At 40.9% G+C, this 21,783-nt stretch overlaps 1 protein-coding gene across 1 annotated transcript in view; it reads right to left on the bottom strand.

Moving 5' to 3' along the window:
- LOC132824291 (uncharacterized) overlaps nucleotides 1-7,255 on the bottom strand; it is a 39,176-nt gene extending 31,921 nt beyond the window's left edge. Inside the window, exons 1-2 of the mRNA XM_060838634.1 lie at nucleotides 7,176-7,255; nucleotides 2,722-2,827 (exon numbers count right to left, since the gene is read on the bottom strand). Coding sequence (XP_060694617.1) covers nucleotides 2,722-2,827; nucleotides 7,176-7,255 — 186 coding nt within the window. The remainder of the gene's footprint in view (nucleotides 1-2,721; nucleotides 2,828-7,175) is intronic.
- Nucleotides 7,256-21,783: the final 14,528 nt, after the last annotated feature.

Below are 21,783 nucleotides of genomic sequence, written 5' to 3'. Positions count from 1 at the left end.
ACAAATTTCAGGAAGGAATTTTATCTATTTATCTTTCGTATAGCTGCCAAGATTTAGCCTCGTGATATTTGCTAATGCATGTAAGCCCAATTCTGCCACACATTTTAACTGTCTGAGAGCTGTATCCCCCTTCAGCTTCCCAAATCTATAGTTTCTTCTATTGTTCATGTTCAGTGTCAAACAGATTGAGTTGAAATAGTACATTCATAGATTCAAATCAACGCAGTGCTTTTGATAAAACTTACATCTTTCGTACTGTTTGTTCTTACACATGCATTGGATTTCTACAGATCAGCTGTACACTTGTAAGTAAACATTCCTGATGAAGGGTTTTTGCCTGAAATGTCGATTCTCCTGCTCCTCAGATGCTGCCTGACCTGCTGTGCTTTTCCAGCACCACACTCTCGACTCTAATCTCCAGTATCTGCAGTCCTCATTTTTGCCAATAGACTGCTGGACCAGGATCTCTACAAAGTTCTTAAACAGCACTGTGGTCTGCTAATAGGATGGCTAATTGGTCTACAGCCCATGTCAAAATCTCATCCTCATTTTGCCAACGATCTCATCTTGAACAAGAGTGAAACTAAAACAAAGATTTTTGTTCCTTCTCTCAGGAATGTCTTTTGCAAACCTAAGAATGTCACCCATTACTTGTAGCAGATATTCGTCCTCAGCTGGTAGTTCACAATGATGAACATTTATTTGACAAAGAGACATTTTCCTCCATCAATGTGCCTTTTTGCTATGTCAACTTTACTGTGTAGGCTGACCCTACACAGATTTTTTTTTGGAAATTGTCTGTAAGCTTCCCTTTTTCAGTCTCCACAGCTTAATTACATTATGTGACTGGTAATAGCTGGGCTTTTAGGATCAGTGGTTTGGTCGAGACTGCATCAATTATTGTTTTGCTTTGATCAGCACAAGCTCCTTTTGTATGCTCAACTTTAGACTCCATCGAGGCATAGTTGGTCTATAGTTTGATTCTTTTCACTGAAAAAAACTTTTTGAGGGCTTAAAGATTACTAATGGGCCTCAATTGTAGAACTGAGATGGCTTTTCATAGATTAACAAAGTTTGAACATTGAAGGCTCGTTTGATCCAATTTGGACCTAAGTATAACCTATTCCCAATCACCTTTTATTAGCTACTTGCTGTTGTTGAATTATTCCAAATAAGAATGCTTCTTTGTACACAAAATGGCATCAACTGCTTGGATGGTTACACAGTGTGGCGTTCTGTCTTGATATCTCCTTGTTGCCAGTTCACAGAATCCCTACAGTGTAGAAACCGGCCCTTCGGCCTAAAAAGTCCACACCAACCCTCCAAAGAGTAACCCACCCAGACCCATTCCCTTACATTTAATCCTTGACTAATGCCCCCAACCTACACATCCCTGAACACTGTGGACAATTTAGCACAGCCAATTCACCTGACCTGCACATCTTTGGACAGTGGGAGGAAACTGGAGCACCCGGAGAAAACCCACGCAGACACGTGGAGAACATGCAAGCTCCACACAGTCACCCGAGGCTGGATTGAACCTGGGTCCCTGGCGCTGTGAGGCAGCAGTGCTAACCACTGAGTTACCATTCTGCCCTTAAGTTGAAATCTCCTATTGCTGTTTCAGCAAACTAGCTAAAAAGAGCCTTTGTTACAGAATATATGGAATTGACGGGCAGGGTTGGAGCAGAGTTGGAGCTTGCCCATTAGTGTACGGGCAAGGACCAAGACAGGAGTGGCACCCTCTTACCCTTGTGGCTATTTTCTTCCTACAGATTAACAAAGTATACTGAGTCAGAGTCAATGGACTTAACTCAGGAATATTCTCTGACTCCTTTGAAAAAAACATTTGTTCTGTTTAGAAAGGTCAGCCTGCACAGTTATGCTAATGTTAAGGCCTTTTTTGGACTTTAAAAGTTTTCCATAGGAGGCAATGTCCTAGTGGTATTACTGCAAAGCTATTAATCCAGAAACTCAGCTAATGCACTCAGGATCTGGGCTAGAATCCCACCACAGCAGAGGGTGGAATTTTAATTTTAAAAATACAATAAAAGAGTCTACTGATGAGCAAACGTTTGTGAGTTGTCAGAAAACCCCATCTGGCTCACTAATGTTGTTCAGGGAAGGAAATCTGCCATCCTCACCTGGTCTGGCCGACATGTGACTCCAGAGCCACAGCAATGTAAATTGCTCTCAATTGCCCTCTGAAATGGCCTAGAATGCCATTCAGTTGCACCAATCACTACAAAGTGTCAAAGAAATTAAACCAGATGGGCCACCTGTCATCAACCAAGGCACTGGAAAGACAACAGCAGAAACAGCCCTGTCGACCCTGCAAGGTCCTCCTTACTAACATCTGGAGGATAGTCCAAAATTGGGAGCATTGTCTGACAGACTAGTCAAGCAACAGCCCGACATAGTCTGTAAGGTATGATTCCATGAGTATGACTATATTTCCCCAGACACCACTATCACCATCTCTGGATATGCCCTGCAGGAGAGACCCAGCAGAGGTGGCTGTACAGTGGTATAGCCAGAAGGGAGTTGCCCTCAAAGTTCTCAGCATTGTCTCTGAACCCATGAAGTCTCATTGTTTTTGGTTAAACATGGATAAGGAAACCTCCTGATGATTACCACATACCTTCCTCCCTCAGCTGATGACTCAGTACTCCTTCATGTTGAGCAACACTTAGAGGGAGCACTGAGGGTGGCAAAATTTACTTTGAGTGGGGGATTTCGATGTCCACCACCAAGGCGGCGCGGCAACATTACTGATCGAGCTGGCCGGGTCCTAAATGTTTTTGGCATCTTCTTCATTGCTGCTACACTTAAAAACCAGAAAGTTGAATTTTATCGGTTGCTTACAGGGAGATGTGGAGGTTGGACAACAAGCACAATCAGAAGTAAAAGACAGTGAACTCATTTGCTGATGAATTCCTTCCTGCAGCTACCTTTCCCAAGGCCCTCTGGGTCTAGTGCTGGTAACCTATACATGCTAATTAAGGCTGTTGAGTGATTACCAACAAGTTTTATACCACATGGTAATTTTGCATCTGAGAGAAACTAACATGAAAAGAGAGGTTGGACTGCATTAGAACTGAAGAGGTTTTAATAGTTCCCAGCTGAAAATAGGAAGATCATTGTCTTCTCATGCTACCTCACTTCCAAAGGACTTGACCAATAAAAGTCTTAATCAACAGCTTACAGAAAAAGAAACATGTAATTTGCCATTTATCTCATTTTGTATATTTGCTACTGCATTGATTAACTACTTCAAAGGGCACAGGATATAGAAACATAATGAAATATGTGTTACTATATTGGGAAAGTGAGAGTGTGTGTTCACCGGAGTGGGCAGCTGGCCACTACTGCTGAATAACAGATATGAAGATGGATTAAAATTCATATTTTGGGTAAACACATTGAGACCAAAAAGTGCAAATGGAAAAAATGACTTTCAGAGCATTAAATGAATAGGACGTAAACCATGCTACACGAGTTTAGACATGGTCTGTGGAAACAAATCAAAAGGCAATTTTTCATTCTGTACTCACTCATGCTAGCTTTTGGCTTGAAGGTGACAACATTTCTAACAAAAACGTATGGATGCTAAATCTGTTGACATTTACATAGTTACAAGAAATGGAGAATCACTGATTTGCTAGACAGGAAAGGGATACAGTGGATAGGTAAATCTGCACGTCCCTCTTAGCACTTAATTAACTACAAAGTCCAATCTGTCCCCATCTGTGTGGTGAAGATGGTAGAAGCCCATTATTTACCTGTTTATTTTTAAATTGTATCAGTAGAAGCTTACAAACATCAGTACTTTGCTCCCTGCAAGTTAAATAAAAACTTACAGATGTTGCTCCATTAACTTCCGAATCTGCATCCCTGCTCAGAGACATACTTCGCATGAATGTAGATGATGAATCCCACCTGCAGTTACAAATGTGTTGCTGGACAAAGCACAGCAGGCCAGGCAACATCTCAGGAATAGGGAATTCGACGTTTCGAGCATAAGCCCCAGGGCTTATGCTCGAAACGTCGAATTCCCTATTCCTGAGATGCTGCCTGGCCTGCTGTGCTTTGACCAGCAACACATTTGCAGCTGTGATCTCCAGCATCTGCAGACCTCATTTTTTACCCACCTGCAGTTAACCTCACAAGTTGTTGCAATTGTTCTGTGACATTTTCAAAGGTATATTGTTTACACAGATAAGCCACAAACCTCCCACTTTTGATTGCACCTTCATACCTCCTGCAACGATGTCACTTCCTGGGTTTGTGAACAGTTCATTAACATATGTATGTATTTAACTGGTGAAAATTCTGACTTATCCATATGTTGGTGAATGAGGTTCAGTCTAATGAAAAGTTTTTTTTAAAAAATGAGCGTTTACAAAGGATGTGAATGCACATCCAGATATCTGAGAAATTACTGGCTATTTGCTCGTGGTACTGCCTACATTTCAACAGTTTAACCATAGAAATTAGATGGTCAAAATAAATAATTTAGATTATGGATAGACAAAAATGATTGTATGGTCTGATTGCCTGACATTTCTTGACTAGTACGTTCAAGAAATCACTTCGATTTGTTTATGTTTCATTTAGACAATAGACAATAGGTGCAGGAGTAGGCCATTCTGTCCTTCGAGCCTGCACCACCATCATTCTTAATCAGTATCCTGTTCCTGCTTTATCTCTATGACCCTTGATTCCACAATCCTTGAGAGCTCTATCCAACTCTTTCTTAAATGAATCCAGAGACTGGGCCTCCACTGCCCTCTGGGGCAGAGCATTCCACACTGCCACCACTCTCTGGGTGAAGAAGTTTCTCCTCATCTCTGTCCTAAATGGTCTACCCTGTATTTTTAAGCTGTGTCCTCTGGTTTGGCACTCACACATCAGCGGAAACATGTTTCCTGCCTCCAGAGTGTCCAATCCTTTAATAATCTTATATGTCTCAATCAGATCCCCTCTCAGTCTTCTAAACTCAAGGGTACACAAGTCCAGTATTTGTTCAATATTTGTTTTGGAGCCCTGTTCCAAAGTCACATGGAATGTTGGGAAGTGAAACGTGGATGATCGCTGTCCACTGTCTATTACAAAAGGCTGTTCTGTCATAGAGTCATAGAGATGTACAGCATGGAAACAGACCCTTCGGTCCAACCTGTCCATGCTGACCACATATTCCAACCCAATCTAGTCCTACCTGCCAGCACCCGGCCCATATCCCTCCAAACCCTTCCTATTCAAATACCCATCCAAATGCCTCTTAAATGTTGCAATTGTACCAGCCTCCACCGCTTCCTCTGGCAGCTCATTCCATACACGTACCACCCTCTGCGTGAAAACGTTGCCCCTTAGGTCTCTTTTATATCTTTCCCCTCTTACCCTAAACCTATGCCCTCTAGATTAGATTACTTACAGTGTGGAAACAGGCCCTTCGGCCCAACAAGTCCACACCGACAGGCTGAAGCGAAACCCACCCATACCCCTACATTCACCCCTTACCTAACACTACAGACAATTTAGCATGGCCAATTCACCTGACCCGCACATCTTTGGACTGTGGGAGGAAACCGGAGCACCCGGAGGAAACCCATGCAGACACGGGGAGAACGTGCAAACTCCACACAGTCAGTCACCTGAGTCGGGAATTGAACTCGGGTCTCTGGCGCTGTGAGACAGCAGTGCTAACCACTGTGCCACCGTGCCGCCCAAGTTCTGGACTCCCCGACCCCAGGGAAAAGACTTTGCCTATTTACCCTATCCATGCCCCTCAATTTTGTAAACCTCTAGAAGGTAACCCCTCAGCCTCTGACGCTCCAGGGAAAACAGCCCCAGCCTGTTCAGCCTCTCCCTATAGCTCAAATCCTTCAATCCTGGCAACATCTTTGTAAATATTTTCGGAACCCATTCAAGTTTCACAACATCTTTCCAATAGGAAGGAGACCAGAATTGCACGCAATATTCCAACAGTGGCCTAATCAATGTCCTGTATAAGCGCAACATGTCCTCCCAACTCCTGTACTCAATACTCTGACCAATAAAGGAAAGCATACCAAATGCCTGCTTCACTATCCTATCTACCTGCGAATCCACTTTCAAGGAGCCATGAACCTGCACTCCAAAGTCTCTTTGTTCAGCAACACTCCCTCGGACCTTACCATTAAGTGTATAAGTCCTGCTAAGATTTGCTTTCCCAAAATGTAGCACCTCTCATTTATCTGAATTAAACTCCATCTGCCACTTCTCAGCTCATTGGCCCATCTGGTCAAGATCCTGTTGTAATCTGAGGTAACCCCTTTCGCTGTCCACTACACCTCCAATTTTGGTGTCATCTGCAAACATATTAACTGTACCTCTTGTGTTCACATCCAAATAATTTATGTAAATGACAAAAAGTAGAGGACCCAGCACCGATCCTTGTGGCATTCCACTGGTCACAGGCTTCCAGTCTGAAAAACAACCCTCCACCACCACCCTCTGTCTTCTACCTTTCAGCCAATTCTGTATCTAAATGGCTAGTTCTCCCTGTATTCCATGAGATCTAACCTTGCTAACCAGTCTCCCATGGGGAACCTTGTCGAATGCCTTACCGAAGTCCATATAAATCACATCTACCACTCTGCCCTCATCAATCCTCTTTGTTACTTCTTCAAAAATCTCAATCAAGTTTGTGAGACATGATTTCCCACGCACAAAGCCATGTTGACTATCCCTAATCAATCCTTGCCTTTCCAAGTACAAGTACATGTCCCTCAGGATTCCCTCCAACAACTTGCCCACCACCGACGTCAGGCTCACTGGTCTATAGTTCCTTGGCTTGTCCTTACCTTCCTTAAACAGTGGCACCACGTTAGCCAACCTCCAGTCTTCCGGCACCTCACCTGTGACTATTGATGATACAAATATCTCAGCAAGAGGCTCGGCAAACACTTCTCTAGCTTCCCACAGAGTTCGAGGGTACACCTGATCAGGTCCTGGGGATTTACCCATTTCAAGACATCCAGCACTTCCTCCTCTGTAGCATGGACATTTTGCAAGATGTCACCATCTATTTTCCTACAGTCTATAGTTTCCATATCCCTTTTCACAGTAAATACTGATACAAAATACTAATTTAGTATCTCCCCCATTTTCTTACCATCAGATATTTGCCTTACCTGCTCATAAAGTTGGCGTCTGATGTCTCATTTTGCACTATTGTACAACTGTAGCTCATGGCCTGTGGGGGTTCACTCATGTTGGGTAATATTTCAGCAGTGCTTTCCTTCAAAGTGAGCCCAGAATGCTAATTTGTTTTGAAAAATCACTCAACTTTATCCAGAACACTAAAAATGCTTGCAATGAGTTCCTGAAGTAATTCACCAACAGAATATTTATAACACAGTCCTTGAGAGTCAGATCATAACTTTCAGTGTGACAGTGGGATGGATGCCCTAGAAAGATTAACATGAACTTTGAGCAAAATTCAAAGAAATGTGCCAAAACCTGAAGGTGAATATCATCAAATTCTGTTTGGACCAACAGACTGAACAACTCATTTTCTGTCTCATTGTGTAGGTGGAAAATATTCCAGAATTCAAGACTTGAGCTTTTATAACATTCATCATATTTGCAGCACTGCCCAACAAGTCCTCAGGTTGGTAAGCATGTATACTATAAAACACGAACATCACATTGGGAATAATTGCTTTATATTTTGTCACCACATCATTATTCCCACTAGACTGCTCCATCATTGCAAATGCTAACATATTGTAATCAGACAATAACTAGCAAGCAAAATATCATCAGCTTTTGCTGTTAGGCAATGACCGATGAAACAAAATGTCCTCCTATTCTATCTTCCCCTGAACACCACCTACATACTAAAACATGAGCTATAATAAATAAAGAATACTGGATGTTAGAGATATGAAATAAACAAAATTAGAAACTCAACAGGTGTGGCACCACCTGCGAAGAGAAAACAGTTAATGTCTCAAGTCCAATGGCCCTTCTTCAGAACTAGAATCAGCTAGAGAAAGGTGGCATTTATGCTGATGGTGGCACATGAGGGACAAAGGAGTGAACAGATACATGGAGATGGAGCCCAGTGAGACAAAGAGATACAAAGGGTAGATAAATGGACAGATTGCTGATAGTAGGCTAGAGAAGTGAAGCTAGATGGGTGATAATAGGGGACTAATTTCATCACTTGACCTGGGATTGTGGGGGTAGGTATTAACGTAGAAGGAGGTATCCATGTTGTGAAACTATTTAAAGTCTTAAGGTCTCAACCTAAAGTTTACAGTATCTAAATGGTCCCAACACCTCCCCATGCAATCACAGAAAGTGCAACACTTGCTAGTTCACCATCCAAGGCCCCACACAAAGCATCCAGGTTAAGCTGCAATTTATCTGTACTTCATTCAGTGTATTCTACTATATTTGATGCTCACAATGTGGTCCTGTCTACACTGGGGAGATGAAATGCAGACTGGCTGACCACCTTGCAGAACTTCTACATTCTGTCCATAAAAGTGACCTTGAGCTTCCAGTTGCCTGCCACTTCAACATCATGTTCCCATGCTAACATTTCGGTCTCTGGGTTGTAGTGTTCCAGCCAGGCTCAATGCAACTTGGTGGAACAGCACATCATCACTCACTTTGAAACCTATAGCTTTCAGGACTTAAAGTTAAACAATTTCAGAGCATGAACACCTCCTTCCATGTTTATTCCATGACTTAACCCTATAACCAGTCATGAAATAGGTTGCTTTCAACAATGCCAATCCATTTCCAACTACTCTTAGTCCCACTCTCACCTATGTACATTCTTCCCTGGCTTACTATTGACAACCCTTTCTCCCTGTAGGTTGTCTCCACCTGTCCGCTCACTCCTTTTCCCCCACCTCCCATTATTAACGGAAATACAACCTTTCCCTAGCTGTTTTTAATTCTGAAAGTCACAGGTCATGAAAGATCCATAACTTGAACTATACCTGCAAAGTTTGTGAATATGTTCAATTAAAGAGCAAAGAATTGGGTAATGACAAAATTCACTAAAATAAAACAAAGAACTGTGGATGCTGAAGATCTAAAACAAAAACCAAAATTGCTGGAAAATATCAACAGGTCTTTCTTTGAAGAGAAAGCAAAGTTAATACTTTGAATCCAGTGACTTTTCTTCATATCAATGAAGGGTCTTAAAGAGGGTCAGTGGTCTCAGAGTCAGAGTCAGACAGCATGGAAACAGGCCCTTCACTCTAAACAGTCCATGCCGAATATAATCCCAAACTAATCTTGTCTCACCTGTCTACTCCTGGCCCATTTCCCTCCAAACCTCTCCTATTCATGGACTTATCCAAGGGTCTTTTAAAAGTAACTGCGCACGTATCTACTACTCCTTTCAGGAAGCCCATTCCACACCCGAAATACCCTCAAAAGCTTTGCCCCTCATGCCTTTCTTAAATCTCTCTCTTCTCACCTAAAAATATGTCCCATAGTCTTCAAATACCCAATCCTAGGGAAAAGACACCTACCATTAACTATATACCCCTCATGATTTAATAAACCTCTAAAGGTCACCTCTCAACCTTCTCTGCTCCAGTGAAAAAAGCACCAGTTTATCCAGCCTTTCTTTATAATTCAAACCCTTCATTTAAAGCAACATCCTGATAAACCTTTTCTGAACCCTCTCCACAATTTAATAATAGCCATCCTATAACAGGCTGACCAGAATTGGACATAATAATCCAGAAGAGGCCTCACCAATGTCCTGTACAACCTCAAAATGACTTCCCGACTCCTGTATGCAAAGGAGTGAGCAATCAAGGCAAGCATGCTAAATATCTTTATAATCACCCTGTCCATGTGGTGCAAACTTCAAAGAATTGTGTACCTGAACCCCTAGGTCCCTGTTCTACGCATTACTCAAGGCCCCACCATTAACTGTATAAGTCCTGCCCCTCTTTGTAGTATCAAGATACAATACAATCAGTTCTGCTATAATGTATGTTTCTTCAACTTGAATTAACTTTAACGTGATTGAAGAATTTAGACCGTTATTTGTAGAACACCCAAACTTTTCTTAACTGTATTGGCTTACACTATTCTGGCCCCAAATTAGTTTAAATGGCACAGCTATTCCACGATTTTCTTATGAGATTGCATGAGAATGAAACCATTGTGTTATATCAGAATCAATTGTATCTTGTATTTTTCCAAATTAAACTCCATCTGCCACTCTTCAGCCCATTGACCCAATTGATCAAGTTTCCTTTGTAATCTGAGATAACTGTCCACTATCTCACCAATTTTGGTGTCATCTGCAAACTTATTAACCATGTCTTCTATATTTGCATCTAAATTATTTATAGAAATAACAGAAGTGGCCTCAGCACCGATCCTTGTGGAACACTGCTGGTTATAGGTCTTTAGTTCCAATAACAACCTTCTACAATCACTGTCTATCTCCTGCCATCAAGCCAACTACGTATCCAATTGACAAGTTCACCCTGAATGCCATGTGACCTAACTTTACTAATTAGTCTACCATGCTGAACTTTGTTAAAGGCTTCACTAGAATCTACGCTCCACCCCCAAAAAACTCAATCAAGTTGGAGAGACACTATTTTCTTCAGACAAAACAATGGTGACAAATCCTAACCAATTTTTACCTCTGTAAATGGTTATAAGGTAAAGGCAAAAGGCAAGGAATTACAATTAAAAGCAGTGGAATGAGAAAGAGACACAGAAATAGTCACTTAGACAGGAAAGTCAGCCTAAAATGATAGACATGAAGGCTGAAGAAAAGCTTAGTGAGGAAGAGAGTGAGGGTGAGCAAACCCATGGTGAGAAATTGTTTAAATATATTCAATCATTGCCTAAAATTTGATGAGAAGGATGTGGAAGCCTTTTTCCTCTCATTTGAAAAAGGTGAACAAACAAATGCAGTGCCCAGTGACCATGTGGGCTTTGTTGATCCAAACAAAACTTGTAGGTAGAGCTAGTGAGGTATTCGCATCCCTATTACAGGCTGTATGAGGAAGTGAAGAGAGCCACCTTAATTGCATATGAGCTTGTGCCAGAATCTAAGGAGGAACCCTGGTCAAACCTACATTGAGTTTGAAAGGATCAAACAAAGCAATTTTGATAGGCAGATAAAGGCATTAAAAATAGAGCAAACGTTCTTAGACGATTATTTTGGAGGAGTTCAAAAATTCACTTCCTGAAGTAGAGAGAATTCATGTGGAAGAGCAGAGAATTAGAACAGTAAGATCTGTAGCTGAAATGGCTGATGTTTATGAGTTGGTCCATAAGTCAACGTTTGGCTTCCAAAATCAATTTCAATCTGTAAGGAATAGCAATTGGGGAATAGAGAAATCCTCATGTGGAAATGGAAAGGTAGGTCTCGGTGAAGATCATAAGGATAACTTACCACAGGGTAAAAAGGAAACCCTTGAAGGAGAAAAAGAAGTTTAAAAGCTCCAGTATTTTCACTGCAATAAAGTAGGCCACATGAAGTCACAGTGTTTGTGGGTTAGGAAAAGCACTGGGAAATCAGATGTATGAAAACCGGATAATTCAGTGAATTTTGTTGGAGTGGTAACAGAAAGCACAATGGAGGCTAGAAAGCTGCACCAGAATGTACAAGCTGGTCGAAGGTTGGTTAAGGAGGAAGTACCAGATCTTAAACCATATACCTGCAAAGGTAAAATTTACTCACGTAGGCCAGGAGCAGCAGGTAAAGAGGTTACAATATTAAGAAATACAGGATCCTCTCGATCTGCGATGCTGGAAGATGAGGAGACATGTACTCCTGAAGGACTATTGCCAGAAAAGGTACGAGTAACAGGAATTCATGTTGAGACAAGAAGCGTTCAATTATGTAAAATGAGGTTAGAGTGTCCAGAGAAGAGTGGAGAAGTCATGATAGAACTACTGGACAAACTCTCAGCTTCAGGAATACAATTTGTTCTTGCTAATGATATAGCTGTTTCACAAATAGGAGTGCCACCCAGTGTAGTTGAAAGGCCAGTGGAATCTCAGGCAACTGAATTATTGCAGGACAACTATCGGAGATGTTTCCAGACTACGTGGTAACAAAGGTCACAAAGTCACCAGTTGAAACAGGAGAGATCAAAGAGTACAGATAAGAAAGTTGAATTGAAATTAGCAGAGACCCTGTTTGATCTTCAGACAAACCAGGAGCAGATAGATGACAATGCAGACATCTTTAGCTCAGATAAATTTGCTGAGTTACAGCAGAAAGATGAAGATTTAAAGCAACTGTACTAAAAGGCATAAAGAGAAAAAAAAATCCAAATCTATCCCTGAATATTACAACCTTAAAAATGATTTCTTAATGGAGGAAATGGAGACCATCACGTATTCAGGCAGATAAGAAATGGGCAGAAGTTCATCAAGTCATATAGCCAGTGGGTTATAGAAAAGTGTCAAGAGTGTGGTGCTGGAAAAGTACAGCAGGTCAGGCAGCATCCAAGGAGCAGGAGAATTGATGTTTCAGGCAAAAGCCCTTCATCAGGAATGAGGTTGGGAGCCTCAGGGGTGGTGAGATAAATGGGAAGGGGGGTGTGGGGGAAGGTAGCTGTGAGTGTGATAGGTAGATGGAGGTGGGGGTAATGGTGATAGGTCAGAGAGGAAGGTGGAGAAGGTGGGAAGGAAGATGGACAGGCAGGACAGGTAATGAGAACGGTGCTGAGTTGGAAGGTTGGAACTGGGATGGGGGAAGAGGGGAAAGAGTGGGGAATGAAGAAACTGGTGAAATCCACATTGATACAGTGGGGTTGGAGGGTCCTGAGGTGGAAGATGAGGCGTCCTTCCTCCAGGGTGATTAGGAAGTGGAGATGGAGGAGGCCCAGGACCCGCACATTGTTGGCAGAGTGGGTGGGGGAGTTGAAGTGTTCGGCCACGGGGCGTTGGGATTAGTTGGTACAGGGTGTCTCAAAGATATAGTTGAACTTTGCCAGAAAAGTTATATATGTCGGATAATTGGAAAAATCACAGGCAGTAATAAAACCCACACCTTTAATACCTATTCCTGCATTTGAAGAACCTTTTACAAGAGTCTTAATTGGATAGGATCCCTACCTCAAACAAAAAGTGGAACCAGGACTTGTCAACAGCAATGAATGTGTCCACAAGATTGCCAGAGGCTATTCCATTCTGTTATAATCCTTATAATGCTAAAAGGATTATAAAAGGAGTTACTCAAATTTTTCATGAGATATGGACTATTCACAGAAATACAATCAGATTCAAGAGTCAACTTTTACATCAAAATTACTCAAGGAAGTTATGGACAGCTTAGGAATGAAACAATTCAAATCTACTGCATCACAGGGAACACTAGAAAGGCGGCATCAGACATCAAAGACCAGGGTAAGAGCTTATAGTCAAGACGATCCCGATAATTAGGATAAGGGAGTTCCATTTGTGCTTTTTGCAATCACAGGTGCACCAAATGAATAAACCAAATTCAGTCCATTTGAATTAGTTTTTTGGCATGAATAAACAGGTCCATTGAAACTGATTAAGGAGAAATTGTAAGTCAAAATTCAGAGACCACACAATGAGACAATGTGTCAAATTTTCATAACAATTAAATACAGTGGGGGAGTTGGCCAGACAGCATTTAAAAGTATCACAGGAAGCAGACCAGAAATAAAAAAAAACTTGCAATTTTGCTATCAGGGATAAGGTATTAGTGTTACTTCCACTGATAGGTGGACCTTTAAAAGCAAAATTTAGTGGACCTTATCAAGTCAAAAGGAAATTGAGTGAGATGAACTGCTTGATAGGGACTCCAGGCAGTGTGTGTCATGTGAATATTCTCAAAAGATATTGTGATGGAAGGAAAACCAAAGGAGACGGTGTTATTGGTTACAACACAGAGGGAAGAATCAAGTTCAGAGGATTCAGAATTGGACATTCCTCAAATTAAATTGGGCAATGAGGAAGTTGTCAAAAATTGGGATAAATTGATTTACCTTCCAGAGGAAAATTGAAATGATTTGCAAGAGTTATTAGTATCACGTGGGGAGATGTGGAAATAAGCTGGGAAGTACTAACCTAATTGTGTGTGATGTAGATATAGGAGATACTGTTCCGATTAAGCAACATCCTTATAGGCATAACGCTCTAAAGATGGCACAGATTCAAAAGGAGATTGAATGCATGCTCCAAGACAACATAATCAAACTGAGTTACAGCGGATGGAGCTCACCCATTGTAATCATGCCAAAACCAAATAGTACCCAATGGTTATGTGTTGGCTGTTGCAAAGTCAATACAGTTACAAAGACTGATGCATATCCGATTCCACATTTGGAAGACTGTGTTAAAAAGTGGGACAAGCAAGTTGGACTTGCTCATAGGAGATTGCAGACAGAGGCAATTTCAGCTTTTGTAATGCCAAATGGATTATATCAATTTAAAGTCATGCCATTTGGTATGAAAAAATGAGACAACCACATTTCAGAGACTAACCAATAAGATCCTTACTGAACTATCCAACTATGCTGTTTATATAGATGATCTGGTAATTTTTTGTCACACATGAAAAGAGCATTTGCAACATTTATCAAATTTGTTCATTCAACTTCCAAAGGCAGGCTTGGTGATAAACATGGCTAAAAGTGAATTTGTCAATGCCCAAGTCACATTCCTGGGCTATGCTATTGGACATGGACAAAATGGCCCCATGGGATGCAAAACCAAAAAGGTAACTGGGGAGTTTTCCACACCATTGACAAAAAGAGTAAGTACTATGATTCCTGGGATTGTTTGGATTTTATTGAAAATTTGTACCAAATGTGGCTGCTCAACACACAGAATTGCTAAAGGCAAGAAGTTTCAGTGGACAGTGGACTGTCAGAAGGCATCTGACAGCCTGAAAACTGTTAACAACTGTCCCAGTATCAGCCACACCTAATTATGCAAAGCCATTAAAGATGGCTAGTGATGCAAATGATGTGGGTGTTGGACAGAAATACCTATTAAGTATTCCTCCAGGAAATTGAACATTCATCAGCAGGAACATTCAGCAGTTGAGAAGGAGACTTTGAGCTTGGTGTTGGTGTGACAATATTTCAGCTACAGTAATGTATGAGACAATCATGTACAATAATCATAATTTTCTCTACAAACTTCAATGGGTTAAGAACAAAGTGCCAGACTATTTAGATGGAGCTTTTTGTAACAGCCATGTGGCAGGATGAGAAAACTAATTGCCGATGAATTGAAAGGAATAAAACAAGCGAAATGTAGTAGTGCATGCTTTCATGGTTATTGTCCATGTAACACGTGTGTTGTAGAGTACTAACAGTTTAAAATTAAGGGGTTTTTAAAACAAAAGCCATCTTTGGATATTGATTGTTCATTTTTTTTTAAATGAAGGTGGGGAGGGAAACGTGATAATGCTGCTCCTTTAACATGATTGTCCCTGGCTTTCTTTTTTTCCCCTAGTCAGGTCATAAAAGACAGACTCCAAGAAGTCTAAGTTTGAAGGGGTCTAAGGCCACTCTGATTATAGCTAACATACTGTTTCAGGCAAAAGGCTTTTTAAAGTTTTATAAAAACACTTGTACAATGAAAGGGGAGCAGCCATTTTTTTTAAAGATTAGATTAGATTATTTACAGTGTGGAAACAGGCCCTTCGGCCCAACAAGTCCACACCGACCCACCGAAGCGCAACCCACCCAGGCCCATTTCCCTGCATTTACCCCTTTACCTAACACTACAGGCAATTTAGCATGGCCAATTCACCTGACCCGCACATCTTTGGACTGTGGGAGGAAACCGGAGCACCCGGAGGAAACCCACGCAGACACGGGGAGAACATGCAAACTCCACAGAGTCAGTTACCTGAGGCAGGAATTGAACTCAGGTCCCTGGCGCTGTGAGGCAGCAGTGCTAACCACTGAGCCACCGTGCTGCCCATTTCTCCCAGCTCAGTTTTCTCTGGTCTGGCTATTCACTGAAAGCAGTCGAGGTTGCTAATCCAAGAAACCGCAACATGAAAAAAAAAACGCTATGATACCTCTCCTGTAAGACACGGTTTGATCTTACCTTTGTGCTAAGGGGTGTTAAATGGAGATTGTTGCAAGTGTTTGGAACAGCATCATTAAGTTTGGATGATCTGTTAGGTTTTCAAATGGGTTAAGTTATTCAGTATTCTGTTCTCTTCTGTTTGTGCTTCAGTCAGTAATTTTGTAAATAAGTTGTTTTGTTTAAAACTATGTGGTTTGACCAACTGCACCACACCTGGAATATCAGTGTTACACCTGCTTAAAACAATTAGCAAAGTTAGGGCTTAGACTACTTTCTTGAAATGTTTTGGCCTGGTCCATAACACCTCCAGCAACTTACCTTCAACCGAAGTCAGACTCAGGTTTATGGCTCCCTGGTTTCTCCTTACAAGCTGCCTTTAAAAGGAGGTGCAACAGTAGCCACCCTCCAGACATCAGGCATGTCACCCATAGTTATAGGTGATGCAGAAATATGTCTGCAAGGGGGTTTGAGTATAAAAGTAGCAAAGTATTACAGCAAAATTACACAGGCTACTGGGTGATCACATCTGGTGTATTAGGAGCAATTGTGGTCCACTTTAAGAAAATCATCATTTAGTTGGGAAGTAGTTCTAAGGAGGCTAACTCAGATGATGCCTCGTGTTTAGCCCAAAGAGCAATGGTTGAGCAGAAGAGTGAGGGGGGCAATCTTATCAAAATGTACAGAATTCTTAAGTCACTTGGCAGAGTAAATGATGAAAAGACACTTGCCTCATGGGAAAGTCTAGAAGCAGAAGACAGTCTCAGACTAGGCCCTGCAACTCCTCCCACTTACTTAATTATGCTTTCTCTCCAGTGATGCTGTCCAAACCTGCTGAGTTTCTTCAGCAATTTGTTTTTTGTGACAGAATTCACTAATTGAGTTTAGGGCACAGTTGAAACAACACTATTTTTCTTGCTAATAGTTATGTTCACTTGGAAATAGAATGAGCTGCGTTTCCAAGTACCTGCTTGTTGTTTCAGGCAGTTACTTGACAGGGCTTCACCACAACTGAAGGCGTCCACTGACTTTAGTCCAACTAAACCCCAATTTAAAAAAGTCATGTATTTGAAAGAGACCTTGTTTTGTATTTGATATCAACAATTCACTTCACAGGCAGAGCTTCACATGACAAAGGGTCAGTTAGACTCAAAACATCAGTTCTTTTCTCTCCTTACAGATGCTACCAGACCTGCTGAGACTTTCTAGCATTTTCTCTTTTGGTGACAAGTCAGTAGTTGCTTCATCATATAAGCAGCGTCTGCTCTATACTTACAATGGTTCGTGGACTTCAGAATTTTATAAAGAATGGAAACCTCAAACAAGTTTGCTTTTGAGTCAAACACAGTCTATCAAAATACATCTCCTAATGCCCTGATACATAACTTAGACTGGCTTAGAGGTTTGTAACACCTTCATTTAACCACAATTTAACATCCACTTAGACCCAAAACACAAAATCATACAATGTCCAAAACCAGAAGCAAAAGCCATATGTTTGACCAAACCTTTCTTACCCTAGGCCCAAAATTTCTTAGCCTCTATTGCCAGATTTGGTTGCTCTCAATCCATCACATGGTGGTGAGAGCCATAGGTCCACAAGCCAAGTTGGCTGCAGGTGTCAGGTGTGGTCAGAACTCAGGAGATTGAGGAAACACGTCAGGACTCAATCCTTTGCCAAGATCAGACTCTCTATGAGAATGGCACTTGGTATATGCCTCTTGTATATTTCTGGATTTGCAGAAATCTCTCCTGCTGTTTGGAGGGTCAAAGATTCAAGTAACCCATTTTCCTCCTCAATTGGAGCTCATTGTAAAAATGGTCAGGTTCCAAAACTATTGCATCAAGGGGACAATCGCTTGATGGCATCAGGCAACGAAAGGCAAGGCACGATAGCACTAAATGACATTGAATTCTTCATGCTGAGCAAATGTCTGAGTTTAGCATTTATATTTGTCAGAGTTAAAAAAAAAGCACTAGGTTAGTCCAACAAGTTTATCTGGAAGCTAGTGCTTCCAAAGCACTGCTCCTTCTTTAGGTAGTTGTCAGAGGGTCGTCTTTATTTGCAGCAGTGTCCAAGGTTTGACATTCTTTCATATGTCAAGTCGTCCAGGTAAAGGAGAGTCAATCCTACAAATCAGTGACATCAGTAAGTACTGAATACTGGTACTGGCAAGATAAATCATTAATTCACAAAAGTTGTTGGAAAAGCTAAACTAATCTGGCAGTATGGAAAATAAAGAACATGAAAGTATGGGAAGGGTTAAAGCATGAAGACCACTGGCAATCTGTGGAAGGCAGGATAGGATAGGATAACCATAGTGGAATGCTCTTTACACCAATTAGCAGAGTAAGGATAAGGTTGAAAGGTCACTATGGCAAGATGAGATAACAGAGAAACTTGCTTTATTACTTGTGTTAAGTATTATGATAGGATTGGGACCATAAATGCTTGGAACATTAAAATATCTAATTAGTAGTTAGTAATGTATAGGTAGCTTGAGACAGGAGGACTATTGTAATAGATGGAATAGCTAAATATCAATGACAGATTAGATTCCCTACAGTGTGGAAACAGGCCCTTCGGCCCAACAAGTCCACACCGACCCGCCGAAGCGCAACCCACCCATACCCCTACATATACCCCTTACCTAACACTACGGGCAATTTAGCATGGCCAATTCACCTGACCCGCACATCTTTGGACTGTGGGAGGAAACCGGAGCACCTGGAGGAAACCCACGCAGACACGGGGAGAATGTGGAAACTCCACATAGTCAGTCGCCTGAGGTGGGAATTGAACCCAGGTCTCTGGCGCTGTGAGGCAGCAGTGCTAACCACTGTGCCACCGTGCCGCCCTGAATTCCGACAGGTTAGTCTGGAATGGACAATCACTGTAGCAGAGCTGATAATAAATATCTAATCATGACATTAAGTAGGATCTGGAATGAAAGACCATCGTTGCAAGAGTTAGCAATAAATATCTAACCGGTGACATTGGAACAACATTAAGTAGAATGTACAACTAAAGAGATAATGGGAACTAACATCACTGGTTTATTGTGTAGCTAGAGTGAGGTACATGCTGATAAGCTAACAAGAGAAATGAAAATCCACAGACCCTGAGATTTGGGGGCTTTCAAGAATCTGCTTTCTCAGGTGTCATGGTTTTTTGTTTGCAAATAAAAGACCTACTTCTTGAAGAACTCTGCGTCTCCTTGTGTTTCTATATTTTCTCCACAACAGCAGCATGGAGAGAAAGAGTTTAGAGGAAGGACCGCTGTCCAAAATGTGAACTGATTTAACTCTAGATTATGAGGGTCCATCTCTGAATGCAGGGGTTGCCTCCATCTCAGTTCTTGTTTGATATTTTGTAAGTGACACGCATTTTTTGTTTCACTGAATGCTTTAGCTTCATTAGTTGCTGTTTCAGTGTGTTGGTAGGTTTGTGGGCTACCATGCTGCCAAGGTGTCCGAGTAGCCTAGACCCTTTGGCATCATAGTAACCTACAAACCTACCAACACAAACAGCTACTGCTGATGAACCTGAAGGACACCATAATCAACCAGCAAAAATAAACAGACACTTACAAAATATCTTGCAAGAACTGTAACAAACACAACGGGCAAACTGGCAGAAGAAAATTTGCCACCAGGATACATGAACATCAACTAGCCACCAAAAGACATGACCCACTGTCACTAGTATCCTTGCATACAGATGAAGGAGGACATCACTGACTGGACAACACACCCATCCTAGGAGGAGCTAAAACAGACATACACACAAGAATTCCCAGAGGCATGGCATTCTAACCAGAACTCCATCAATAAACACAATCAAATGTGGATCCCATCTACCATCCTCTGATAAAAAAAAAGAGGATGGGAAATAATAAATCACCCATCTTAAAGAAACCAAGATCCATAAACAGAAAGCAGAACATAAACACCAGCGCTTCACCAGAGGCTCAGTGATGTTACCGAGTGGTGGCAAAAATGAACATTCCAACTGAGCAAAATTACATCCAGAACCTCAACCCGAGCTATAAATCTTAAACATTGCTAGGAAGGCAGCTGTTATTGGGTATCAAATTTTCTCAGCCCTACATCCTCACTGTAGGATGTGTCCTAGTCTCAGCCATCTTAGCTATTTTAAATGAGTTTCTCCCACAAGATCAGAAGTAATTTGCTGATACTTGCAATGGTCAACTCAATTTATAACCAAGAAAGTGAGGAAGTTCGTGTATGCATTCAAGAACACCTATAACATTCCAGGTTAAAGCAAAGTACTGTGGGTGCTCAATATTTAACTATTATTTAAAAATTAGTTCTTAAGTGGCAAGTTATTTATCCAATGTCTGATCTCTATTTCAGAAATGTCTTCAATTGTCCTCCATTCTTTTTGGGTAAAATGAATGAGATTATTGCTGACCTGGATTTCTAGTTGATGATGCTTGACAAAAATAATGTAGTCATTTTAGATCTTATTTCTCTAGATATTTTGCATTAGAAATATCATATACCAACCTTCGTAATTAGAGGTGTACTCTTTTAGACCAGCGATTATTTCCACCGGAATGGTAAATTTTGCATATAGTTTGTCATCCTTACATGGAGGTCCTTGATATAATTTGGCTTGAGCTTTTTCCTCCCTTATTCTCAATATGCACAGAAGATAGTTAAAAATAGTATTTCCATGGTCAGAGAGAGAAGAATCAGCAGGGTTTAAGTAAGAAACCAATTTCCCACTGGCAAGTTAAATTTAAATTCATTATATTTTCATTGGCTAGAAAAATAAATCTCAACAACTAAATCATACTTGCATAAAATTTTCCAGAGGGTGCATTTTGACAAAATTAAGATCAATCCAGGAAATGTTTACATTAAGTGGCCCATGAAACTGGAAAATATTATGACCTGTATGGGTAATAAATAGAAGTCATGTTATATAATGAGTACTATAGAAAAGGTTAACCGCTCACTATTTCAAATATTTTTGAGACACTAACAATACACTGGCATAAATTTTCACTCAAAAGTGGACATGACATGCATAATATTTCATTTTGGTCTACAGAATTTGCTGGTCATTATTGACATCTTCCCATTAGGGAATTTCTCAACTGCAATGTGGATGCATTGTATAGGGTTGTACAGAGTTAAAACTAGACAAGGGAGGAGTTGTGGAAGCATGTACAAAGATTACAAAAAATGCTTAGATTGTATGTAAATAAAGGTAAAAAAATTCACATGGTGTACAAGGCTACATCCTCCTTTTTTGCCTAAAACATTTTAAAAAAATCTTCAAGTGTTTGGCTTGCTTGAACAAGCTTAATTTGAAATAGAATTTGGGGAACTATCACATAACCAGAAAAGTATCTCTAGTCATCTTAATATCTGATTAGTGACCAGGTTTCCTGTAGGGAACTATTGGACTAAATGGTTTGCTTCAGTACAAAATATCCTACATAAAACATTCGCACATCAAGTGTAATTATGGGAATTCTGTTTAAAAATAAAACCAACCTATGACTGAATTTAAATATCTAGCTAATCTTGGTTTTGGCACTACCAGTGACTGCTCCAGGGCTGACCATCTGCAATGAAGTATCTTTGTGACTTCAAGAGAATGGAGGAAGAAAGGGTTTTCAGGTCAATCCAGAAGGGTCATCAGCTGACTAACCCAGGTCATTGCAACTACTTGAAGCTCAA

Source organism: Hemiscyllium ocellatum, chromosome 18 (assembly GCF_020745735.1).
Source record: "Hemiscyllium ocellatum isolate sHemOce1 chromosome 18, sHemOce1.pat.X.cur, whole genome shotgun sequence".
Taxonomy (NCBI): Eukaryota; Metazoa; Chordata; class Chondrichthyes; order Orectolobiformes; family Hemiscylliidae; genus Hemiscyllium; species Hemiscyllium ocellatum.
Note: the sequence above shows the minus strand (reverse complement) of the source record. Positions and strands in the feature narration are given on the sequence as shown.